Below are 27,738 nucleotides of genomic sequence, written 5' to 3' on the forward strand. Positions count from 1 at the left end.
TGCCATGTCATCTGGTGTTGGTCCATTGTGTTTTCTGAGGTCCAAGGTCAACGCAGCCGTCTACCAGGAAGTTTTAGAGCACTTCATGCTTCCTGCTGCTGACAAACTTTATGGGGATGCAGATTTCATTTTTCAACAGGACCTGGCACCTGCACACAGTGCCAAAACTACCAGTACCTGGTTTAAGGACCATGGTATCCCTGTTCTTGATTGGCCAGCAAACTCGCCTGACCTTAACCCCATAGAAAATCTATGGGGTATTGTGAAGAGGAAGATGTAATACGCCAGACCCAACAATTCAGAAGAGCTGAAGGCCACTATCAGAGCAACATGGGCTCTCATAACACCTGAGCAGTGCCACAGACTGATCGACTCCATGCCACGCCGCATTGCTGCAGTAATCCAGGCCAAAGGAGCCCCAACTAAATATTGAGTGCTGTACATGCTCATACTTTTCATGTTGTCACACACGTGCGCATGGGAGGCAGCTAAAGGGCTTGAGTGAAGGCAGTTCGGAGGCATGCCGGGGTGTGGCAGAGTGCACTGACTCTTTTTCTCCCTTGCCTGTAGACCATCCCCGGGGGATTTCACCTGGATCACCTGACATCACTTCCGGGACTGAGCCAATGGAAGTCGGCCACACCAGCTCCAGTCCCTCTGATGTCACCTCCGGCTACGAGCCAATGGTGGAAGACCACGTGCCGGATCCATACGACCTCACTTCCTGTCTCCCCCTTTAAAACCTGCCCCTTTTCCTTTGTTTCTTTAGTCTTGTTTTGGACTCGGTTGTGTGCACTTCAGTGCTCTGTATTTGCTGAAAGAAAACGACTTTTGCAGCCAGGATACCACAATATACGGGTGGCTGCCCCAACTCTTTATCTGTCAATGTCTCGTTCTTGTGACAGTGGCGTAGTCGGCAGGATGGAGAAGTCCCGGAGGAGAAGGGGACAGGACCTGCAATATACCCAGGTGGGAGCGCACCGGGGCCGAGTATTCAGGCGGGGAGGGTGCCCCGTGGTTCGGCGTGACCGGTGCGGGCTCCGCTCCCGCACTCATAACTAGCCATCTGGAGTGGCCAGGGAGTGTGCGGGTGGGGCTCACAGAATTGGGCTGCCCTGGAGGGGAGGCAAAAGGGACTCAGTATGCTCTCTTGGGGGAGAGTGCCTGCCTCCCTGCGAAACCAAAGCCCCATTTACCACCTAGGGGTGCCCCAGACTGGCAGGGGAATAAAATAAAAAAGGAGGTTGGACCCTGACGCCAACCAACAAACAAGCCTGGTCCTTATGGGCAATGGTAGGGCATTGGCTACGGCCATTTGAAAACACGCCCTACCAAATAATAGAGCAGGTAGCTTGCTATCTGCTCCTGGAAGCGCTTCCCCGTGGCTTCACCCAGCCGGTTTGGGGCGAGCGGTTCAAGAACATGCTGAGCTCATAGAGCTTATGGAGACGCAGAGGGCGGCCTCACACTCTGGGGGAGCAGAACCGTCCTCATGTCAAACTCAGCCGGGGTACGTTCCAAGACCTAGCCCCTCCCTGTACAATCCGGAGCTCGTATTGGCGTCCGCGGGGCCGCGGGCGCGCAAACCGCTTGGAGGCAAGGAGGAATGCAGGTGGAGGGTGAGGAGGGGTTGGTGTGCTCTGGCTAATCCGTTGGCGGTCCCACATACTGGCGTGGTGATCGCCAACGGACACAAGACCACAGGTTTGTTCGACTCCGCAGCAACATTTCATTGTTGCCCGCCGCTTTGTGCAACCGCAACAGTGGCTAAATTTAAGACCGGTATAACCTGTGTCCACGGAGACATCCGCTGGTACAGGTCCGCCGCTGTGTCATCAGTTACGGAGGGTCAGTTCAGAAGCTCACCGTAGCGTCCTACCTGATCCTCCACACCCGGTGATACTAGGGCGGGACTGGTCTAAAATCAAAAGCGGTGAGACACATACCACTCCCGGGGTTAATTTGGGCCTCGTTATGGACGGAGATAACCCGTCTCAAGCTGCCTCCACGCCGTGTAATCAGCCGGCAGAGAGAGACGAAGCAGTCGCCCTGACTGCGTGGCAACTCCCGGGCCGTCGCGCTAACACGCCATCCACCAACCACCAGCGGAGCGGGAGGAAACCACGCCCATTGAGGTCGACGCTGACCCTCTCTCCGTGTTGCGGTTCCAATTTAAAGAAACGCCGGCTTCTTTTAGAAGGGAGCAATGGAATGATGACTCCCTGAAGTTTGTAAAAAATGCAGTGGTCCTTGTCAATGGCCAGCGCACTAATCAGTCGATGCCACAGGGCCCCTACTTTGTGCTAGATAATGACCTCCTTTACCGTGTAGCAATGCATGACGGGCAGGAGACGAGGCTGCTGCTAGTGCCGCACCTTCCGGCGGCAGGTCTGTGAGCTAGCACACGCCCACCTCCTAGGTGGCCACCTGGGCACCGAAAAAACTCTGGAGCGGATCAAGCTCCGTTTCTACTGGCCAGGAATTAATGAGGAGGTTCGCCGCTTTGGCGCTTCCTGCCCGGAGTGTCAACTGCGACAAATTCCTAGGAGGGACCGTGCTCCTCTCATTCCTATTCCACTGATTGACGTTCCCTTCCACAGAATCGGGGTCGACCTGGTGGGACCCTGGAGCCCTCAGCCCGAGGACACAAGTACATTTTAGTCCTCGTGGATTACGCTACGATACCCGAAGCTGTTCCGTTGCGCTCAGCTACCTCTAAAGCCATCGCACGGGAATTACTAGGGGTATTCGCGTGGGGATCCCCAAAGAAGTCTTGACAGACCAGGGGACCCCCTTCACCTCGGAAACGTTCAAGGAGACTGCCAGATTACTGAAAATAAAGCATTTAAAGACCTCGTGTATCATCCTCAAACCGACGGATTAGTAGAGAGGTTTAATCAAACTCTCAAGCAAATGCTGCGTAAGGTGGTCAGCGAGGATGGAAGGAACTGGGATCAGCTCCTCCCCTCGTCCTTTTTGCCTATCGGAAGTCCCACAAGCCTCCACGGGTTCTCCCCTTTGAACTACTATACGGGCGACAACCTCGGGCATATTAGATATTTTGAAAGAAGGCTGGGAAGAAGAGGCTCTTCCCTCCACAAACATACTGGAATATATCGCGCGTTACGCGATAGATTTGGAAAAATTCGCCTGTCCTTAAAAGTCACATGGAGGAGGCTCAAGCAGCACAGGCCGGTACTACAACCGCGCACGCCTCTTCGGGAGTTCCGCCCGGAGATCGGGTCATGGTCCTAGTGCCTACCTCCCACTCTAAATTGCTTGCCCACTGGCAGGGCCCCTACGAAGTTAAGGAGAGGAAGGGACTGGTCGACTATTTGGTGAGTCAACCCAATCGCCGGCCAAAGGAGCGGGTTTATCATGTGAACCTGCTGAAACCGTGGAAGGACAGGGACCCCGATCCCTCCTCCGCCAGCCCGCTCACTCTTCGCCACACACACGACCTTAACTTCGCACGGACTTAAGTCCCAGACAGCGGCAGGAGCTGGAAACAGTTATCCGGACCGTTCGGGAGGTAGTCAGTGAGAACCCGGAAGGACCTCTCTGATTGAGCACAACATCGTGACAGAGCCCAGGGTTGTTGTCCGAGAACGCCCGTATCGTCTTCCCGAGGCAAAAAAGGCTGAAGTGGAGCTTGAGATCAAGCGCATGCTGGAGCTAGGTGTGATTGAGGAAAGTTATAGTCCCTGGTCCAGCCCCATTGTGCTCGTCGGTAAGCCTGACGAAGTTGGAGGTTCTGCAATGACTTCCGCCGGCTTAATCAAGTCTCCCAATTTGATGCTTATCCAATGCCACGCGTGGGCGACCTCCTCGAGAGGCTTGGACAGGCTCAATACCTGACCACACTTGACATGACGAAAGGGTACTGGCAGGTTCCTTTAACGGACTCCGCGAAGGAAAAAAACGCGTTTAGTAACCCTAGCGGACACTGGCAGTATCGTGTCCTTCCATTTGGGTTACACGGGCTCCAGCAACCTTTCAGCGTCTGGTGGACAAAGTGCTTCGCCTCATAACTCATACAGTGCTGCCTACCTGGATGACGTGGTCATCTATTCCAGCACATGGAAGGAACACCTACAGCATGTCCAAGAGGTATTACGGACACTTGGTGAGGCGGGCTCGGATTAATCCCAAGAAATGCTTCTTGGATTAAGCGAGGCCAAATATTTAGGCTACCTGGTGGGTCGGGTACCGTAAGGCCACAGTGCTCCAAAATTGATGCCATTCTGAAATGGCCCGTCCATGAACCAAGCGGCAAGTCCAAGCCTTTCGGTTAGCGGGTACTACCGCCGGTTTGTACCCGGTTTTGGAGAGAGCGCCCTTGACTGATTTAACAAAGAAGAGGGCCCGAACATTGTGGTATGGACTGAAAAACAGCGCTGCATTTGGTGACTTAAAGCAGGCCCTTACGCCCACACCTGTTTTGATGGCACCTAACTTTTCTTTGCCTTTCATCCTCCAGACGGACGCTTCGGACACAGGCCTGGGCGCCGTGCTGAGCCAAAGCGTCGATGGTGTGGAGCACCCCATCATGTTCCTGAGCCGGAAACTGTTGGACCGGGAGACCAGGTATGCTGCGGTGGAGAGGGAGGCTCTGGCGATTAAATGGGCGATTACTCAGCTGAGGTACTACCTGTTGGGCCGGGAATTCACCCTTGTCACGGACCATGCACCCCTACAGTGGATGGCCCTCCACAAGGAGTCGAATCCCAGGGTCACCCGGTGGTTTCTTGACCTGCAGCCGTACAAGTTTTCGCCGTTCATCGCCGGGCGCTCCACGCCAACGCTGATGCTCTTTCTCGGGTTCACGACCTCTCGGTTAGGGTCGCCCGACCCGTCGGGTCTGGGCTAAGGGGGCCTTGTCACACTGCGCGCATGGGAGGCAGCTAAAGGGCTTGAGTGAAGGCAGTTCGAGGCATGCCGGGTGTGGCAGAGTGCACTGACTCTTTTCTCCCTTGCCTGTAGACCATCCCCGGGGGATTTCACCTGGATCACCTGACATCACTTCCGGGACTGAGCCAATGGAAGTCGGCCACACCAGCTCCAGTCCCTCTGATGTCACCTCCGGCTACGAGCCAATGGTGGAAGACCACGTGCCGGATCCATACGACCTCACTTCCTGTCTCCCCCTTTAAAACCTGCCCCTTTTCCTTTGTTTCTTTAGTCTTGTTTTGGACTCGGTTGTGTGCACTTCAGTGCTCTGTATTTGCTGAAAGAAAACGACTTTTGCAGCCAGGATACCACAATATACGGGTGGCTGCCCCAACTCTTTATCTGTCAATGTCTCGTTCTTGTGACAATGTTCATACCTTTCAGTTGGCCAACATTTCTAAAAATCCTTTTTTTGCATTGGTCTTAATTGATATTCTAATTTTCCAAGATACTGAATTTGGGATTTTCATTAGTTGTCAGTTATAATCATCAAAATTAAAAGAAATAAACATTTGAAATACATCAGTCTGTGTGTAATGAATGAATCTAATATACAAGTTTCACTTTTTAAATGGAATTACTGAAATAAATCAACTTTGTCATGATATTCTAATTTTATGACCAGCACCTATACAGTACATGTAATCATTTGTGCTGATGTCCAGGGGCCTCATGTATAACGCCGTGCGTAGAACTCGCACTATAACATGGCGTAAGCACAAAAGCCGAAATGTGCTTACGCACAGAAAAATCCAGATGCAGTAATCTGTGCGTACTCCAACTTCCACGTTCTTTTGCTACATAAATCCTGATCAGCGTGAAAAGTAACGCTCGTGCACGCGCTTTATGTAACGCCCCAACTCCTCCCAGAATTACGCCTCTTTGAATATGCAAATGAATATAAATCGCCCTTAAACTCAGCCTTCTGTGAAAAGACAATGGGAAAGGCACGGGGAAAATATAAGAATTTCACCGAATACCAAGTGGAGGCAAAGGAAAAAGATACTATTTGTTCAAATAAACCGTGGTAGCCTATAATCAACAAAAGGAAGTAGATCGAGTGACATAGCGTGTTGGAGAAACTTGAAAGCTCACGTTCACAAAATCGCACAGTGCCGGAAATAAAAAAGAAGTCACATATCAAAGTCGCCATGAAAAGGCGAGTTGTAGCCCACTGTCTGAGTGTCACATGAAAGCTTATTAGGGTACAGAGAAAAAAAGGCACACAGTGGGGAAAAAACACAAATTGTCAACTTCAATCTCGAAATTTCCACTTTAATCAAAAGTAGAACATCATAAACTTCATCTTAAAATCGTTTAATTAACCAGTTTCTCAAATCACATCGTAATTAAAGTAGCTCGTTAAATGCTTTGTTTTGTATTTGATCTTCTATGTGCCTATGTGTGTGAATCACTACTTGCTTCTTAAACTGGCTCTCTTCCTCCAACTGGACACAGAGTCCATGACATTTGTGATATTACAGCTCTCTGAATAACTAAAATACTGAGATGTAAACGTAATATCATTTTCATGATGATAGGAGTTAAAGCACGTTATTAAACATGGGTTTCACTTGGATGAAATAATTTATTGCAGCAGTACTCAGGGGCGGCTCTAGGCTTGTGGTGGCACTGGGCAGAGGAAGAATCGGTGGCTCCTTCGCCCGCCAATGTCAGTAAAGTACCTTATGCACAGTGGATGGCTACGTCCGTTGCAGACACTGCATAGCCGCCTCGTGCTCATGACACAAGCATTTAACTTTTGCCGAAATTTGTTGCTGCGTTTTTAGCTGCGTTGTTATTTTCTCTTTCTGTGTTATATTCAATATATATTGGCGTAGCCGTCACTGCAGTCAGTGCTTTTCTTTCCCAAGTAACCGATCGCCATACAATCAGCTCTGTAATAGACGTTAAGCCATCTGTAAGCTTAGCGCTGATTCTTCAAAACGTGTGAAGAACATTGAAATATCTTTGTAGTACATGTTTAATTATTCTATCCTTCACGACACTCCCAGTGAAGAATATAGATCATTTAAATGAAGTTAAAGTTTTATCTGTATAATTTAATAAACATATTTTGCTGCATTTCACCTTAAAAATGATATCGTCATCATATGTAAATACGCGCTTTATAAAGTGGCTCAGGTTGTGCGATATTATAACTGTAGTGCAAGTTTGCAGTGGGATGATTGTACTCATAAGTACAAACCGTTCTACACGGAGCAATTGATTGAGTGCATTTAAAGTTCTTGGGATGAAACTGTTTCTGAACTGCGAGGTCTGTACAGGAAAGGCTTTGAAACGTTTTGCAGTGGCTGAGACAGCGTGTCCTTGAAGCTGTATACCGATAATTCTCTTTCCGATCAGCTGCTGCTGTGATTCACACTCAGATACAGTGATATAAATACTCCGAGTCGTGCAGTGAGAGTAATATGGAAAAAGATGATCCGCTGTGGCAACTCCTAACGGGAGGAGCTGAAAGAAGAAGAAGAAGAAGAAGAAGTGAGAGTAACAACACTAAAGCAGTTATGGTATTTGGAATACTATGGCTGTTCCCTGGATCATTATATTGTTACAAGTTAATTACAATCAGATGCATTACACTAATAAACAATATGCGGTTAGTTTCAGTGTATTTATAAAGCCACGTCAGGAAAATAAAGAGTAACCACACAGGAACAGTAGCACTGCTTTGACGCTGGGTGCCGCCAGTCTGCAAAACCGAGCGGAGAACTTACGTACGACAAGGTATGAGGTACCGTGGAAAAGTGCGTGGCTTTACGCCAAGTGTAGGTTTTATATATCGCGATTTGAACGTGGAAAAGTTCTTACGCAACATTTCTGTGCGTACGCACCGTTTATACATGAGGTCTTTATAGTGAATATAAAATTGAAACTGAAGTACTGTAGTTCTATGCTACATTGTAGCTTAGGTCTTTTTAGAGCAGCCTTTTGAATGTGTGGATATCTCAAATTTCAGACAAATGAGGTTATAATTGAGTCTTAAAGAATTATTTATTGGTATATATAGGGAAGCTCAGAAATACAAATGGAAGCTTAAGAAGGATGTTCATCTTGACAGTATTATTATCCCTGCTAGGTGAGATGGAGGGTAGACCATCTGTACACATTTTGTTTGATTTTTTTCCATGCTCTATCCAAATGATATTGCATTGTAAAGAATTATCTTTCAAATGCTTTTCTGTGATTTCTTATAAGCAGAGCCAAGTGAGAGGAACTATTAATTTATGGTCAAAAGTGGTATTGAAAACTGGTCTTAAAATACTGACCTGGTCTGATTGTGCATAGGTATGCCTAGCATTGTTAGAATATAAAATCTCAGTAATTTTAAATGTAGGATTAATGTTGGAGTACATATTTTACAAAATAAAAGGAGAAAGATAGATAGATATGAAATGCACTATATTAGATAGATAGATTGATCTCCTGGAGCAGTAAAGTAAGGATCTTATAAAATTGCTTATATTTTGGAGCTTTTTAACTACATTTGATATCTCCCTGCATAAGTGTATTTAAAGAATGCATTATTAAATTTACTTTAAGAACAGATTCTTAATGGTAAGTAAATGGTTCAAATTTCAAGATAAAAGTTACTTTACAAACAAAGTACACACTTTTAGCTTCTTACAAGAAACATTACGTTCAACAACGCATCCTTCCACTTTCTGATTTGATTATTTTTTATTCAGGCTCTCTCAGAAACTCATCTTGAAAGGGGCACAAGTCTTGTGCAGTCACAATGGTCCAATCTGTGCCTGCTGCACTACACTTCTAAAATACTGACAACCTTTTTTAAAAGGACAATACAATTATTAAGACAATAAATCTGTTACTAGAACAAACCCCACAAATACAGGTAATTATTAATTACATTAAAGTGAAGCTTTAAATATTTGTATTTCAAACACTGAGATATTGAATTAAGTGGACATTATGAGGACCATCAATTCATCTTACATGTGTTTGAACAGCCCATTCCTTTTTTAGTTCTGCCTCCAGATCTTCATTTTTCCGGTTATCTCGTAATCTAGAAAACTAAAAAAGATAATTGCAGCTGTAAATCAATTAATAGAGAAATGCAGGCAACTTTAAACACAGAGTTGATCATTAATTGTACATTTTAAGATTTCTTTGTGTTTTCTTTGTTCTGCTCATTTAATGTGGTCTTCATCATTCTGTTCTGTAGTTTACTTTCATGTTGGTATTTATTTTATTCTGGTTCTCAATATGTGAATTATGTATTTAATTTAAGAATGACATTGCTGTTTTGGTTGCCCTACACTCAGTGGCGTAGCTCGAGTTCGTGTCGCTCGGGGCGGGGTGATGCTTCAATTTAAACTTTAAACTTTTAAAATTTTAACTTTTTAAATAGAAAATTAAAATGATGTACAGAGATAAATTAAGATACATTTTGCATAGATTTATCCATATATAGAGAAACAGCAGTAATTTTTCACATATAATTATTTATAAGCATCAACTAGAGAAGAATACAGTACAGACGCACTGACAAGTTGTGTTCTTATTATTAGTTTAATACAATTACGCTGCAAAAACCAGAACCAGTGTAGTGTACAAGGGATAGGTGGGGATGTTTTCTGCGCAGAGCAAGAACACACTGATAACGAAATGAAATTATAAATTGTAAATTAGTTGTTTATCTTCCTAGAAATTATTATCAGTGTAATGTTTAGGTTTATTTTTGTTATTGCCTCATAAATTAAAACTGCTGTGTCTGATGCCGTCACACAAGGACAGTCTGAAAATTATTTTTGAAGCATCTGTGGATAAAAATCAGAGAATTTCACTTTTTTCATTCAAGAGTTATATTTTTCTGAACCCTGCTGCTTACACACGAATTGTACGTTTTGGCCAATAATGCCGCCCCCAAAAATGTGCCACCCTGGGTGGACCACCCGCTCCATCCGCCCGTAGCTACACCACTGCTTACACTTGCACGTATTACATTTAGAATTTTGTCTTTGCTTTACATCCCTTGCTTAAGGTTTCTTTTTGTGTAATTTTGTGCAGTTTTCACACAGCTATGCAATACTTCCTCCAATGGCATTCAGACACCACTAATGAAAACAAAACAGAAAATAATAAACCTTCATAACCCTCCAGATGAAGCACACTTTCCTCTGACAAGGCACCACAGCACTTTGAGGCTAAGAGAGTCAAAATCATGACAAAGCAACGCTTAACTGAAAATGATTTTTGGACAACCAGTCTAACGGTGAACTGCCTATCCTGAAACAAGGTACTCGGTTGAACCGACAAATATTTAGTGAGTACCATACAAAATGAAATTTGCAAATCCAATTCACAGACTAACATCATTTTCTGACATCAGTTTTGCCCCATTTTGATGAATGAATGGTTTAAAATCACTGGAAGAATTAAAAAATAAACCAAAACAGAATAGAAAGATGACAAAAAAAAAAAAAAAGAAAATTAAGCTTTATTTTTTTATTGGAAGATTAATAACCTCATGCATTGTATTTTTAGGGAAGTTGCATCTACTTTCACATTATTTATTTATTTTAATTTTTCCGCAAGGGTTTGGCCGAATCTTACATGCAGCGATGAGGTCTTTGTTAGCCTGACTTGTGCGGGCTATGATGTTCCTCTGCCATTTGCTTCAGCATCTCTCCTGTTTTGGGTGCTGAATCTTGCTGGTGTTTCAGGGAGAATGTGTTGTTAAAGTTACAAATGCATTTTTTTTTTTGAGAAAGCAATTTTTTGTGTGTTTAATTGTGTTGTTAAAACTTATTGTCAAAATTTTAAAAATTGTTGTAGAGGAGTATGCAATAAATCATTTATTTAGACATGCTGTTAAAAGAAAATAACAGAAATTCTTAACTGTAATGTGTTGTGAGATGTGTCATTATGATGATGTATTTTTATTATAAAAGACCCACATTCAAAGTTACTTACCTCCTTCTAGTTAGGATATATTATTATTTCAATGGGACATAGTTGAAAAACGTCTCCATTCACTCTACAGTTTGATTTCACTAGTAATCCCAAGCATCATACCATCCATCCATCCATTATCCAACCCGCTATATCCTAACTACAGGGTCACAAGGGTCTGCTGGAGCCAATCCCTGCCAACACAGGGCACAAGGCAGGAAACAAACCCCGGGCAGGGCGCTAGCCCACCGCAGCCAAGCATCATATTCTTGATGCTAAACACAATCCTTAAAGTAAAGCCTGTGGGAAAATGTGCTGAAAAGTCCATTTTACCTTCATGGCCATGGAGCAGACCTGTGTCTGTTTGCCCCTCAGTTGCTTCTGTAAATTCTCTCGATCCAACGTGCACTTCTGCAATTCTGACTCAAGCCGGAAAAGTTCTCTCTTAAGTGAACTTACTGTGCCTGGCATGATAAAGAGAAAACAACCTGCATATTTCATCTCACAGTATTAAAATTTTACATTTTCTTGATTTAGAGAGGTATTAAGTCCACCTAAAAGAAAAACAATTACAGCTTTACAAAATCCTGCCAAGAAAAGCATTATTGGCTTCCAAAAATCGTAGATGTGTGGCAATATTTAGGAGCCCATATTAAGCTGTAAATGTGGCCAGTCAATTCATGGGTAAAGTCTCTGTTCACCTTAAATTAGTAATAAATGATAGACAAATCAAAATGTTTAACTTAAATAAAAGGCAAGCCAGAAATGATGTCCATCAAAGTGGAGAAGTTTCTCTTGACTTTAGTTTCTTTCAGTCACCCAAATTACACATAGATTATTAATTTGGCGAGGAAACCGTAAAACGTCCTCTACAGAAGCACGGCCTGTGATCCCAATACATTGTTATTCTGTATTCACCTCATTAGATGATGCCTCTGAAGTAACTCAATAGTCTAGTGGAGTGTTTCTTAAACCTCTTTTGTCGTGACCCAACCTTATCCTTCATGTGTCTTCAAGGCCCTCTTAGATGAGGAAGCAGGAACCCGCTACCCATAGTTTACCATGATATAAGGTGCTCTATTATAAATGTATTTTATTGCTTGATTTATATGAGGAGGAGGAGATTGGGAGCATGCACTGTTAGCAAATTGTCACACACACCAGACTCCAGTCCACTGGGATTGGGACCCGAATGCAACGGGTGACACCTCAGCACCACACTGGAACAGTGTGAGGGTTTGTGTGAGGCAACCTTGTTGTACCCCACACTAATCTACTGTACACTCCATGGGTGACAGGACCTTCACCTGTATAGCGCCCAGACTCTGGAATGACCTACCGAAAGTAATTAGATCAGCTCACTCCATGAATTCTTTTAAAAAGCAACTCAAAACTCATCTGTTCAAGAAGGCCTTTAGCTCTACTTGACTTTGTCACCCTTCTCTCAGTTTACCTCTCTGTCAAGATGCTCATGTAACCTGTATGTGTGTGCTAGACCATCAATTATGTTGTCTGTTAGGCTTTTCTCTGTCATAATGTTCTTTCTTTATTTATTTGGTTTGTACAATGCTATATACTGTATACCCTGCCATTCTTTCTTACATTCTGTAAGTGCCTTGAGCATAGGAAAGGCTCTAAATAAATAAAATGTATTATTATTTTTTGCAGTGGCTGGAGTGCCAATCCTGCCACCAACCCCAATGTTTTCTCTGTAAGCTGGAGGACCTTCTTGCAGAGCTGGATGGAAATTAACGTCATACCCAGGACGAAGCAACTGCAGGTTAAGGGTCTTGCTCAAGGGCCCAACAGAGGAGAGCCACTTCTGGCGTTTAAGGGATTTGAACCGGCAACCTTCCAGTTGCCAGCACAGACCCCTAGCCTCAGAGCCACCACTCCACCCCAAGATTTATATGCTTAGAAGAAATATCTTTAGCGTTGAATGTCTTTCTTATCACTAAAAATGGGGATTTTTAAGGAACTGGTCTATCATATAAAGTATGCAGCTGAAAATGTTAGAAACAGCTTTACATGTTACATAGTGTATTACAGTCAATACAATAAATAATGCTTTTTATTGCTAGGTATAATTCCTGTTTAAAAATTGTATATGGGAAAAATATAAAGACAGGGAAGTCCTTCAGGGACCAGAGTTTAAACCCCTGCCTGCTCACCATCTGTATGGAGTTTGGCTCTAAATTGATGGAATGAGTGAGGGTATATTTATAAAAGTGTGCTCTACAATGAAGCAATAAGGGAAGATGTTAGCTGCATGTGCAGTTTAGGCTGCTACTCCCAATGATCTTGATATTTGATTTAGAAAACCGAGTAAATGGATATATGGAACAGGAAGAGTCGGCTCCCATGGTGTTCAGACATACACAGTATTGCTTTAAAAAGCACCACTACTTAGAGAGAGTAGAGTGACCACCAATAGAGCCGTGACACATCCATCTTTTCATCCACACTGCTTGGTCTTCTAGTACAGCGACTTAAGAGCCAGTGCCTTGCCCAGCAAAGCTGAAACCAACTTTGGATGGAGCTGTTATGGCTTTGAGATGTTTTTCCTAAGTATACAAATAGTTTCAGTTTTAACAAGGTTAGTAAGGTATTGTGTATTGTGGATTCATTTAGTTTCACATCTGCTATTTCTCTTCTGCTTCAGAAAGTCCTGAAATTTATAAAAATGTTCGTATAAATTATTTTTTTCAGGACTCCGAGTATTTATTTTTCATATATTCTCAGAAGGTTGATTTGTGTAATGTTTGGTGTCCTGGTCAGACAAAATCACTATGTATGTATGTGTGTATAACTTACATTTAATCTTTGGTTAGAATGACCAGTCAATTTATGACTCAAGTAATAGGTGGAAGTATCCATTCCAAGAAAAGGTAAACAGTCCTGATAAGATACGTTGCTTGCACATATTTTCATGATTAAAGCTTTTGGGTCAAGCTGTCCAACATCAGAGTAGTTAGACAATTATCCTAACATAATATCACAGAGTCCAGAGCCCCACAAGGTACTTTTGGCAAAAGAAGATGGAGCACCTGAGGGTGAGCATTAGAAACATGTACATCAAAGAAGCTGTCAATGTACAGTACCAGCCTGACTTCTGAATACATTTTTTTTAATTTTATTGATTTTATTGTAATCATTCCATACAAATACAGTAGATCAATTTTTACAAAAAAAATAGGATTGAAAACAAATCAACCCCCACCCCTGAGAAAGAGAGCATGCCCAACAGACTAAAATTAAAAATTGTAAAAAAGAGTTTATTAGGTGGATACAGATAAATGGCGAAGAAAAAGAAATGGGGAGAGAATCTACTTCCTCAGTGCTTTAAGAGCTTAATCTAAAATGTTATTGATTAGATCCTGCCAGATTTTGAAAATGCTCTGCACAGATCCTCTAAGTGAGAATTTGATTTTTTCCAATTTCAAATAGTATAACACATCAGTTACCCACTGACTTAAAAGAGGTGAGTTAGGATTCTTCCAGTTTAGCAAAATAAGTCTGCGTGCCAACAGTGTAGTGAAGGCAATCACAGTTTGTTTGTCCTTCTCCACTTTAAGCCCATCTGGAAGAACCCCAAACACAGCTGTTAGTGGATTGTGAGGGATTGTGACACCAAGGCTGTCAGAAAGGCACTTAAAAGTTTTTGTCCAGAATGATGTTAATTTGGTGCAGGCCCAAAACATGTGACCCAGAGAGGCTGGAACTTGATTGCAGCGTTCGCAGGTTGGATCTTACCCTGGAAACATTTTGGACAATTTCAAGCGAGACAGATGTGCTCGATATATAATTTTGAGTTGAATAATTGTATGTTTTGTGCACATGGAGCTCGAGTGAATTCTCTGCATTGCTACCTTCCACTCCTTTTCTGATATGTTGAGTGAGAGATCCTATTCCCATTGTCCTCTTGGATCTTTGAAAGGGAGGGACTGTAAAATATTTTTATATATTGCAGAAATACTGTCTGAGTCCTCGAGACTGAGCAATATTTTTTCCAGCATAGAGGAAGGTGGGAGATGAAGAAAATCAGGCAGGTTCTGTTTGACAAAGTTTTTGATTTGAAGATCGTGAAAGAAATGTGTTCTGAATAAAGATGAACAGCCTAAAAGATAAGATTTTCTCTCTTCTTCTTTTGCTTTCCTGCATAGATAGACACTTTTTTTTTTCAGCTTCCTTATCCTTACAGAGAGAACTGCTTAAGCTTTTTGACTTTAGAACAAGGCTGTAATTAGGGCTTTACAACCAGACTATTATTATTTATTACTTTATGTATAATATTTGTGGCTTTTATTATTTTTTGCTTTAATTATCCTATATTAATAATCATTGCTCTGGTTTAAATTTCTATACTTTGTCTGCACATCATAATGGCCTCCTGGTGTGCATAGACAGCTACTTTGTTCCCTCAGGGTTAGTGTCTGAGGTGGGACGCCTCTAATAGTGAACAGTAACTTAAAAGGTAAGGCACCAATTTCAGTAGCCATGGTGTGTCAACCTCCAATTTCTGGATGGCAACTGTGCACCCCTGTCTGGTATGGTTAGGCCAAAGCCAGTTAGTCTGCAAATGGAGAACAGAAGATAAATTGGCTGTACAGGAATTACTATTAATCAGCGCCTTAGTGTGGGTATGGTTGAATTCTGTGTGTGTGTGTGCGCATTTGTTAAACTTAGGAAATGCAAAAGTACCCCATGAGAATAGATTTTGTTAAGCCATCTGGTTATATTTTGATGTTGGTCTAGCCTGTAAGTAATGGCAGTTGTGCAGGCAGCGTAGTCTAGTGGTACAGGTCTTGGACTATCAGTTGCAAAGGTGCCACTTAATCTCCCTCACTGCTGACTCACTTTATTATAGTCCATGGATCTCTTGTGTAAAACTTTGCTTAGATTTCATACAAAAATTTTACATACACTAGAAAGGCAAAAACTGCATATGCACTGTAGGACAAAGTGAGCATTGCTTTCATGGTACACTAGGCCTGTTAAGAAAGCAGATTTAACAGGGACAAAGGCTCCACAAAGCCCCCACTTGCATTCAAATCTAAGTGACTGAACTACCATTTGTACCAGGATCAGCCTGGACTTCATCTGATAACAAAGGTGTAAATCAGAGATGACCTGACATCTCTTCAGAGGCTCCTCTGCAGACCTCTTGAGCCAGAAGGTGTGAAATAGAGTCAAGCAAGGGCAAAGATTTATAATTGAAGGGATGACAACTAAGATGGACAGAAGAAACAACCTATTAGAAGATACTTATTTTGTTATTGGAAGTGACTTTAATCCAATCAGCAGAATGTTCAACCTTTCTTTAAACTTCTCTGCACCAACCTGAAGAATCTTTATCTCTCTCTTTCTCTCGCTGGGGTATTTGCTGGACACTTAATGAACTCCCTCAGGAATCTCTCAGGGAGAGGAAACTCTCCAAAATGACTGAAAACATCTGAATCCTGATATCAGAACCTAAAAGCTATAAGCCTCTTGCCTGGAGAGCTGAAGCCAACAAACCTTTCCCTTTGGTAGCCTCAGAGCAGAGGTCTAGTCTGCCAAGCTAAGTACTGAGCTCTGTCTGCTTAGAAGCAGCCATTACTTCAAGAAGGGAACATCAGCATATAATCTTTTTGGCCAGAATAACTAATGTCTTTTGTCTAAGAAGTTGCAAAAGACAGCAGAAGGCAAGATGGCAGCACAGTACTGACAAGGATGAAGCAGCAAAGAGAAAGAGTGCAGTCCAATGAATGAAGAATCCCCCACATGAATCCAGAGCAACAATAAAGCAACAATTCCACACAACATCAGACATCATCCATAAAGGATTAGCATCATAAAACTATTGATCTTTGCCAAGATCAAGTAGAACTGTAAATACCAGTAAACATCCAGAGTATATCTTATATGTTTGTCTGTCTGTGTCCAGACTTGTATGTCAACATATGCAGTTATCATATTTGTTTAATCCATGTGTTTATCAATAAATTGTATTATTCGGTTTCTTAACACAAGTGTGCCTCAGCTACATTGATATAAGTCTAAAGGCTGGAGACCTGTCTCTTACAACAGAGAAAGGTAAGATAAATAAAGTAGGAGCCTTGCCGATTCACTGGATTAATCCCACATTATTATAGCATCGTCCTCGATGGCTGTCTTAGTGATTATTAATCAACAAAAATTCCAATAGCACAAAAAAATGGATTTGGAAAACTATACGTATGACAGGTCCCACACCAAGTTCCTTTTAAAATCTCAAATTAAGTTAAATGTATATGTTCATGCACTCACTTTTAGACACCTCCATCACCTCCCAGTAACTATGTATGGCTTAACAATTACTTTTCTGAATATTCATCGCCTAATCACCATGTAAATTTGGTCAAGTTCCTGAGTGATGTTTCAGAACATACAGTAATGAATATGAAACTTCCCTAAACGAGACGCACTATGTTACTAAAACAAATCTCAAATAACAGCTATTTTTCTTCAATTTGCAAGGCCACAATTAAGGTAAATATGTTAACCAATGAATTAGGTGCATGGTGATGCAGCACTAGCTCTGCTGTCTCATAGTAATTAGTCTCATGCATGGAGTTTGCATGTGGGTCTCTAGATGAGTTTACTCCGATTTCCTTCCACAGTCCAAATATATGCAGGTTAGGTGAGCTGGTGACGCTAAAGCATCCCCTAATGTATCTGTACATGTGTGTGCTGGCGTCCTGTCCAGAGGCTGTTCCTGTGTGCACCCATAGCTTGCTGGGATAGGCTCCAGCTGCCCTCTGCCTTAGATAAGCCTGTTTAGAGGATAGATGGATCAATAAATGCTATAATAGGTCCTGTACAAAGCAACTTTCATTTACATGTCGTCAATCCTTAAAACAGATAGACAAATACTCTATATAATTTCAATTACATGTTAGTTCACTGTTTCAGATTTAGGTTGAGATGGGTTATTTAAAGTTGTATTCAGTATTTTCCTCTTTTACACTCCCAAAAGACACTCCTGTTGGCAAACATATCCTCCATAGTCAGCATGAGCAATTAAACCATAGTGTACATGGCTGCGGTTGTGCCTGCCTATACAAACAGCAGTGTAGCAGTCTGAGCAAGTATCTGTCGCATGTCACACTGTAGCAAAATATTTAAGAAACAAAACTATGATATCTGTTGATAAAATAAGTAAATAGTAGGAAACCTTCCAACTTTCAAATCAGTTAACTAAGTTACATTTGAATATTACATGATGGATAAATTTTATACCTTCTTAAAATAAGAAAGTGTTCTTATGGCAGCCCTCATGGGTGGCAGTGGTGCCTCGGACTCCTGCAAGGCTTCATAGGAGATGGAGGTGTCTACAGCCCTGTTGGGATCTGCAGGTGCAGCCAGGGGGTGCTGGAGCTGTTCCTGAGCCTGTGTGGGTAGTTCTTCTGCCACACCTGGAAGTGCTGCCAGAAGTTGACCAACGAGCACCTGAAGCACTTACGGGTGCCTTATATAAGGGGCCAGCGGACAGTACTCGGTGAGCCAGAGTCTGGTGGAAGGTGGACAAAGTTTACTGAGGACGAGTGGAGGAGAAGAGAAGAAAAAGAGGAATATTGTACTTGTGCATTTGGACTGTGTTGTGGGCTCATGAGGACGGGGAAGACATTCTCTACAACTGAAGAAAAATACACACTCATTGCTAAATAATGAGCTGTGAATGACGTAAACATTTCATTAGACAACAGTAGGCCCTCATATAGCCTTCAAATAAGGACAGTCCACCACAACTTTGTGACCTTGTGGCTCTTGCCGTAACCTGCCATTTCTCTATGCAGCTGTACTTTGCACATAAATTTGGATGAAAGCGTAATCTAAATAAAGCATTTGTTATTTTTTCTTAATCTTTGACTGCTTACCCGTATACATGGTAGGATATAAAACACACATAAAAGATTAAACTTTAATATTCTCAGTGCATGGAAAAGCAATAAGGAAGTTGGCAGAACATAACGTTTTGGAGTCAATGCAAAGTGGTGCTCACTGGATGGGGACTCCGGAACTGCTGCTAGTCGAGATCTGCCCGAATACTGAAAACATGGTCTCCTACATGACAGCTATTACAAGTCTCAACTCAACAAACTTTGTGCATGATGTGTTCAGACACAATATATGGCCTGGGAGAGCATCTTGTCTTGAGAAAAGGTGAATTAGTAGTAAAATGTTCCTAAAGTGGCCAAAGTTGAATATGTTAAACAAAAATCATTGTCTAGGAAAAGCAATTTCAAAAGATTGGCTGAGTTTCATTTAAAGGACAAAACAGAAATCATTGCCTACAGTGCTTAATCAGAAATATAAAATTCTACAGTCTTTTATAAATACTTTTTGAAGATGTTTTTCCTTTATTTTAAAGTACAAACAAAATTACTGTATATGTAACCCACATTACCTTTTGACACGTGCAAAGCAAAACGTGGCATAACTTGGATAAGAAATGGAACGTTAAATGCAGCATGACATCATCAATATGAAGGCAACATAAAATGAAACAATAAATAATGTAAATATTAAAGAAATCAAATTTATAAAAACTCCTTAAAAGGCATGTTTAACTCATGAAGAATCCTGACCCAATTAAAATAAACTGAATGTGATAGTAATTCAGTACACCACTTCCTAAAAAGAAATGAGGACTGTTAAGATTGGGATGGCCAAGCTCATTTTGGATGGGTCATGGTGTCTGAGAGTCAATGCAAGTTCCAGGCACTCAGATACTTGCAAGGTATTGCAGGTTACAGTTGCAAATAAATCCTTTAATTGAACATCTTGTTAAGTGTAATACTGTTTTTAGTGTATAATGTAGGCTTCTATATGCCGGTAAATTATTAACTAATGATGTTATCTGGTATAAAGTGCCTGTAATATGTAGTATTACCAGTAACAGACAACTCTACAGACAGTGTCTAAAGTAATGGAACTGAAAGCACTTTTTTGTTGATAAGAGAATATTACAAAACCTGGCTATTGTTCATAATGTAATACAATGTTTTATATGTTTTAGCTCTTAATAGGATTTTAGGTAGAATTGTGTAGAAAAGTTTAAACTGCAGGAGCTAATTTAGCAAGATGTATGCACTGCATTCTCAATCTAGCATACAGTGTCCAGAGTTTATGTGGTCTCCAGTGTTTGCGTGTGCTTTTTTATGAGTATTGCATTTTGCTCCCACATCCCAAGGACATGCAAATTAGTTTAAATGTGAATTCTAAACTAGCCGTTTGTGTGTATTTGACTGATTTCAGTCATGAAATGGTACCCACTCTAGGTCTGGTTCTTGTAATGTATTATATGAGGAAATTCCTCCGTGTGACATTTCCTCTGTGTGTGATATAATGTGCCTTATTAGGCTGCTGTACAATGATGTGTGTGCTATTTAACTTGGTAGTGTATACTGTGAGGTAACCTGATAAAAAAAGGGTCTCCTTTGTATCTCATGTTGTCAGCTGCATTATTGAACATACAGTAAAAATTGCAATAGTACTATTCTTTTTTAAAATATTATGGTACTGCTTTGCCACCTACAATATATAGGCTCAGACCCCCATATACCCTGAATTAGATTAGGCAGATTTGAGAACGTTGTAAATGTCTGAAGTTAAGCTAATAACTTTAGACTTTCTCTTCTTTTTTTTGTTCTTCTTATACATATACTATGCTCTTCTATCTACAGTTGTCAGCAAACGCGCCACCATGGTGTCAGTATATACTTAATGATATAACTAATAAAATTTTTAAAAAACCCTGTTGTATGTTTCTTACCTGTTGAAATTGAATATTTCTTCTGCAGTTTCTCCAGCTGCTGCATGAGTTTCTTATTGGTTGTTTCCAGGTCTATTAAACATTCTTCTCCAAACTCTGTACCATCTTCAGTGTAAACCATTTCAAATTCAACAGGGAATGCATTCTTTACCACCAGGTCTTCTAGGTTAATTTTGGTGCTCTGTAAAAAATGGTTACATACTGTGCCTGAATATCAACTGTACTCTAATAGGATAAAAGTAAAAAGCAAAAACTGATGTGTATTTGAATGTGGGCTTCAGCAAAGAGGTGGTAGTGGTCTTTTTTTTCTTAAAAGTTCCTTTTTCACAGGAGTTATTTTAATATGGATGAGAGTACTACCTTCTCCTGACCCTAATAAGAAATTAAAGTTGAATTTTAGATAAGCTTTAATTAGAATTGCAATATGCTAATGAAACAGCAATGACGTAATCAGTGTACATCTGAAATAGGAGGGTTGTACACTCTGGAAGTGATAGAAGTAGACTTAAACTACTAACTACTTCCAGATAGCATGCTGAGGAGATTAAGAAAGCCAATGTAATGTTAGTTTCTATAGCCCAAATGTGGAGTACCAGTCAAGGGAGATTATTCTTAATATACAGCAGATTCAGAAACTATTCATACTCCTTAATTTTTCCAGATTTTGCTATTTTGCTGTCTTGGGTTAAAATAGCTTAAATTAATTTTTTCCAGAGATCAAGCAATGCTTAATACCTCAAAAAGACCAAACAAAAACAGGATTTTAGAGATTTATGTAAATTTGCTAAAAATAAATATCACATTGACGCAAATTTTCTGACCCTTTTCTATAACACTTGAAATTTGACTGCAATGCATCCTATTCTATTAATCATCATTGAGAGGTTTTTCATCTTGTTTGGAGTCCACATGTGGTCAGTTCAACTGATTGGACATGATTAGGATAGGCACACACCCATCTACAGTATATAAGGTTCCACAGCTGACACTGTGCATCAGAGTAAAAACCAAACCATGAGGTTGAAGAAATTGCCTTCATGCTACAATAAAATTACAGCTTTGTAGGTTCTCAGGAACACAGTTGCTTTCATTATTTGTAATTGAAAGAAGTTTGGAACAACCACAACCCCTTCTAGAGTTGGCCACCTAGCCAAATTAAGCAATTGTGAGATAAGGGTCAAGATAAGAGTAGTGACCAAGAACCTAATAGTCAATCACAGAGCCTATGTGAAAACGGGAGAAACTTCCAGAGGAACAACCACCATTGCAACACTCCACTAATCTGGAAAGTATTGCACAGTGGCCAGGCACAAGGTGTTCCTCAGTAAAACACACATAACGTCCCCCTTGTAGTTTGCAAAATGGCACTCTGAGACTGTGGGAAACAAGATTCTCTAGTCTTATGAAACCAAGATTACCATCATGTCTGGGAGAATCCAGGCATCTCCAATCACCTGGGCAATACCATTCCAATAGTGAAGCATTGTGGTGCCAACATTATGCCGTGGGGTAGTTTTTCAACAGCAAGGACTGAGGGACTAGACAGGGTTGAGGATAAGCTGAACAGAGCACAGCACAGATGTGATACTTGGGAAAAACCTGCACAAGAGTGCTCTAGACCTCAGACTGGGCTGAAGGTTCACCTTCCAAGAAGAGAGTGAGCCTAGCACAAAGCAAAGGCAACACAGGGATGGCTTAGGAACAACTCTGGAAATGTTCCTGAGTTGCCTAGCCAAATACCAGACTTAAACTAAATTGAACATCAGCAGTCAAATGATAGTCTCCATCCAACCTGACATTGCTCAAGGGGATCTGAAGATAATGAATGACAGATAATTCTCAAATCCAGTTGTGAGAATTTTGTCACGTCATACCTCAGAAAATTCCAGGCCATAATTGCTGTCAAATGTGCTTCAACTAAGTACTGAAGAAAGGGTGTGATTACCTGTGTAAATGTGATATTTCATTTTTTATATTTAATTTATTAAAAAAAAATCTATGATCCTGTTTTTGCTTTGTCATTGTGGGGTATTGAGTGTTGCTTGATATAGGGAAAAAATTAATCAAATGATTTTAGCACAAGGCTGCAACATTGCAAAATGTGAAAAAATTAAGTGGTCTGAATACTTTCTGAATCAACAGTATATAACGCTCTGGTGAGGCCCATTCTGTAGTACTGTTTTCAATTTTAGTCTCTTTATTATAAAAAGTACATAGCATTGCAGCAGCAAGTCCAGGAAAGAGTAACAGGACTGATCCCAGAACTGTGTGGTACTGTGTAAGTTATGAGGAGAGACTGAAGGAGCTTGACCTTTCCAGTTTACAGAAAACTAGAGGGCTCTGCCCCCTGCTTGCTTTGCTCACAAACGCCACTTCGCGTCTCTGCCGCTTATGTATGTGGATTTCACTTTCACCAAACAACAAATCTTTTAATTCTTGCGGATACATTTCTTCATTGGGAAGAAGCACTACTTTTCCCTGATGGCAACACGAATTAGATAATCTACAATCTCTGACTTAAAGTTTAAAGCTGAACAATATCTCCATACTTCTGTCATATCTCCTATGTCCATATATTCAATCTCTTTTCACTGTTCTGTTATTTCACCGAGTGATAATTTCCATATGTTAGCACTAATGCGACCTTTACTATCAGTTTTTTGTGACTTTCGAATTTTAGTACTTTCACAATCTCTAACCTGCTCTGCATGTGTATTGTGCCAACGTTTTTGAACCTCTTTACGATGTTCTACTCTGTCTTCTACTCTCTGTCTTTTATTTCAGACCCCGCTTGGAGCTGAGAGAGGAGGAACTGTGTCTAACAATAGGATACACATGAATGAGAAGTGAGTGGACCATGGGCATGGTTGTAAATGTTTAAGAGGAGGGCAGGACTTGTCAAAATCTCTTGGCAAAAAGTCTCGTCTCGCAGGACCTGAAATTATGTCTTGCAGGAGTTGAAACTATCTCCGAGAATGTCTCGTCTCAGAATTTCCTTTTATAATAGAGAGATAAGAGAATTATAATGGTAGATGCCATCTATTATTTTAAAGTGAGATTTACAAAATGAACACAGGGACACAAATGGAGACATTTTCTCCAGTGACAGAACTAGAGGCACGTGGAATAAATTACAAACTATTGTGGTAGATAGTAAATGATCCTATCTACCTAAATAGATAGTTAGGACATTCAAAACTTGAGCTGAAGTTATTTTGGAGAAATTAGCTCAATAGGATTGGTGAGCTTTTTTGGGTTGAATGGTCAGTTCTCATCAAAACTATTATAACATTTTTAAAATACAAAGAGTGAAATAACAAGATCAGGCTAGACAGACTCTGGACAGCTTCAGGTTGGACAAACATGAATAAGTGTGCTCTGCAATGGAGTGCTGTCCAATGTGCATTGTGTAAAATGCTAAGATATCCTCTGCTGCTGATATAATGAGATTAAAAAATAAATGGATGGAAAGACAGAGTTAAGAATTATACTAATCAATTTTCCCTTGGGATTAATAAAGTACCTATCTATCTATCTATCTATCTATCTATCTATCTATCTATCTATCTATCTATCTATCTATCTATCTATCTATCTATCATATAGTGCCTTTCATATCTATCTATCTATCTATCTATCTATCTATCTATCTATCTATCTATCTATCTATCTATAATCAGAGCTCTGAGCTGAATTTAACTTAGTGTATTTCAATTCAACTGCCAACTCAGAAATGCATTTCCAGTAATTTAATTTGTTTTGAAATAAATGTGTAATGTTGTATACTGTACATTGAAATACATAAAACTTAAGGCTGACAAAATAACATTTAAAACTGTCAATTACACAAGCAGAATTAATTACCACTTCTGGTGTTTCAAAGACATAGATAGATAGATAGATAGATAGATAGATAGATAGATAGATAGATAGATAGATAGATAGAACTTTATTGTCATTGTTACTTTTACGAAAGAACAACAAAATTGAAGGAGGTGTCGACTCAGTGTAAGGCATAAGAGTTAAAAAAGAAGAAAAGGAATAGTAATAAAAGTACATTACAAATATATAAAAATTGATATAGATTGATATAGGTGGCACGGTGGCACAGTGGGTCGCTTCCCCGGTCCTCCCTGCATGGAGTTTGCATGTTCTCCCCTGTGCTCCGGTTTCCTCCCACAGTCCAAAGACATGCAGGTTAGGTGCATTGATGATTCTAAATTGTCCCTAGTGTGTGCTTGGTGTGTGTGTGTATGTGTGTGCCCTGCGGTGGGCTAGTGCCCTGCCCTGGGTTTATTTCCTGCCTTGCTCCCTGTGTTGGCTGGGATTGGCTCCAGCAGACCCCCCGTGACCCTGTAGTTAGGATATGGCAGGTTGGATAATGGATGGATGGATAAATTGATATTCACATATATCATCAAGGTCAGCATGGTCGCGCAGTGGGTACTGCTGTTGCCTCACAGTTAGGAGCCCTGGGTCCGCTTCCTGGGTGCTCCCTACGTGGAGTTTGCATGTTCTTCCCGTGTCTGCGAGGGTTTCCTCCACAGTCCAAAGACATGCAGGTTAGGTGCATTGGTGTTTCTAAATTGTCCCGTGTGTGTGTGCCCTGCGGTGGGCTGGCGCCCTGCCTGGGGTTTGTTTCCTGCCTTCCACCCTGTGTTGGCTGGGATTGGCTCCAGCAGACCCCTGTGACCCTGTGTTAGGATGTAGCGGGTTGGATAATGGATGAATGGATATATTATCAAGGAGCCTTGGCCCTGCTTGGGGCATCATGAATGTTGATAGTCACATAAGACAATAATGAGCAGAGGAGTTTAATAATAAAAGGCCAAAAAGATCATAAGCTTGGCACAACAGATCAGGGGCTTAAGCCTACAAAGCCAAAACATCCTCTCGACACCACTTCTTATGACCCAATTCAAATTCATGGCTTGGGTATCATCTTTGTGGGGTTTACATGTTTTCCGTCCTTAGGTCAAAGACATGCCCTTTGGGATTACCAGGGTCACTGTGAGTGAAGGAGTGTGGGAGTTTACAATGGGCTGCCAAACTCTCTGGGGCTCCTTCATCACTTACAGTATACCTGATCCTGCTGCAATATGTACCAATAGCCCAAATAACATGAGGATCACATCCTCTATCAATTAATTTAAAAAGTGCATATTTAGTACAAAACTAATTTTGCTTACCAGGTTCGGAGTTGTTTTCCAGGTATTGCTGACCATATCCTGCACTGATCTCATATTTTGAATTCCATTAGAGCAGTCTGACAACATTTTCCACTTCGTTGCCTCTTCTTTTAGTCTTTCAATCTCTTCTCGTAACTCTGCAATGAATTCATCTTTCCTTGAAGTCTCTGCTTCTGAATTCTTCAGATCCCTGATTTCTTCTTGCAATTGAAGGATCAATTGTTCCTATAAACAGATTAGACGAATTTACAAAGTAATGTAATTCAGTTTTCAGTTTAATCAGTGAATTACATTTTTTCCATTAGTATGAAAACTGAATTCTTTTTTATTTCCCTCCATTTATCTTCATTAAGTACATTTGTATCTTTTTTAGTTAAATCCTTCAAATTCATAATTCAACTAGTGACCCTAATAGGTTACTTGAATTGTAAAATAATGTTATTCAGTAATTGGTTTTGTCCACTCTTTAAGCCTATGTATGTCTATCTTCCCATATCTCTAATGGCGGGTCATTTCTCAAGTTACCTTACATATATCCATGTATCTACTTTAATTTAAAATTTATGAGTCGAGGTTTATGTTTATAAAAAAATGTAAATAAAAATAAGGTTGTGTAAAAGAAATAAGTCCAATTTCACAAAGAAAACAATATACAGTAGTCAGTGCTTAAATGAAGAATCATTGTATACAGTGCTTAAAGTGAAATAAATAAAGCTTCCATATGGATGAAAATTAAAACAATTCCAGACATTTTGTTATGCATTACACATTTTGTCAGTGTTTTAATTCTTTGTATTTCATAATCATAAGAGTTTAAAAGCACTTATAATAAATCAGTCATGTTTTTATAAGTAACAAAGCTTCCAAATCCAATAAATGGTGTTTAGACTTTTCCATTATTTCTGCATTCATACTGTGTAATGAATTGCTATAATAAAATAAAAGACATTAGAGATGCCAGAAACCAGGATTTCAAAAAAGTATGCTGTCACCAATGGGAGCACTGACCTGGTGCTTGATGACCTCATTGTTTTCAGACAAGTTGAGCTGATGGGTCAACTCAGATAATTTGTTCTGAAGAGCAATGGTCACTCCTTCAAGCTTTGAGCATTCAGTCTCATAGGTAGAGAGTCGGTTAATTTCTTCACCCATTGCCAGTAAACTCTGTTCCTGGTAAAGAAAAAAACATATACAGTATCAGGAATGTGGACATGGTAAGAATATCACTTAGGCTTTACTAAAGAGTAGGGCAGCTTTTACCATATGAATGTGGATTTGTTAGACAAGGGCTCATATTCATATATAATACAAAATGAAAAAATGAGAAATTATTTGTAGGTATTATAAAAGATTAACTTTGAAAGTGTATTACCATAGAACTATACCATATGAAGAATAAAAAATTTAAATTCTATGAATAAATAATATATTAAAATAGGAGCTTGAACTGCAAATACAAGTCTAACTTGTGTGAGCTAACACTGATTAAACAAGCCAGCACTCAGGACCTTTTGAAACTATCCTCAAACACCATCTTGTGTATTTTTTAAATGACTTCTATAGACTGATTTAAACTCTATCTTTACTGACTTGAATCTTGTATCATTCTTTAAGAATGCTAACAAAAACCAGGTTGTTATAAATGCGTTTTGGAATTTATTCATGTTGATTATTCATGTAATAATTGTTCATTTCACATGAAGTGAGGCTTTCATTTTGGGATGCATGATTCACTTAGAAAAGTGAAACAACATACGAAGAAGAATATACCCTTACAAGACATCTGAATTCCCAAAGAAATTGGCAAGTCCCCTGCAGACTGCACCTAGGCTTGAAAAGATTGATCTTCCATCAGCTGTATTTTCT

At 40.6% G+C, this 27,738-nt stretch overlaps 1 protein-coding gene across 3 annotated transcripts in view; it reads right to left on the reverse strand.

The window, feature by feature from the left end:
• Positions 1 to 27,738, reverse strand: part of LOC120531012 (coiled-coil domain-containing protein 27-like) — a 45,013-nt gene that overhangs the window by 7,086 nt on the left and 10,189 nt on the right. For all 3 annotated transcript variants that reach the window (XM_039755928.1, XM_039755927.1, XM_039755929.1), the window contains 5 exons: positions 26,881 to 27,042; positions 25,873 to 26,097; positions 20,684 to 20,864; positions 11,221 to 11,351; positions 8,929 to 9,006 (listed from right to left, as the gene is read on the reverse strand). In XM_039755928.1, coding sequence (XP_039611862.1) covers positions 8,929 to 9,006; positions 11,221 to 11,351; positions 20,684 to 20,864; positions 25,873 to 26,097; positions 26,881 to 27,042 — 777 coding nt within the window. The remainder of the gene's footprint in view (positions 1 to 8,928; positions 9,007 to 11,220; positions 11,352 to 20,683; positions 20,865 to 25,872; positions 26,098 to 26,880; positions 27,043 to 27,738) is intronic.

This window comes from Polypterus senegalus, chromosome 6 (genome assembly GCF_016835505.1).
Source record: "Polypterus senegalus isolate Bchr_013 chromosome 6, ASM1683550v1, whole genome shotgun sequence".
In the NCBI taxonomy this organism is placed as follows: Eukaryota; Metazoa; Chordata; class Cladistia; order Polypteriformes; family Polypteridae; genus Polypterus; species Polypterus senegalus.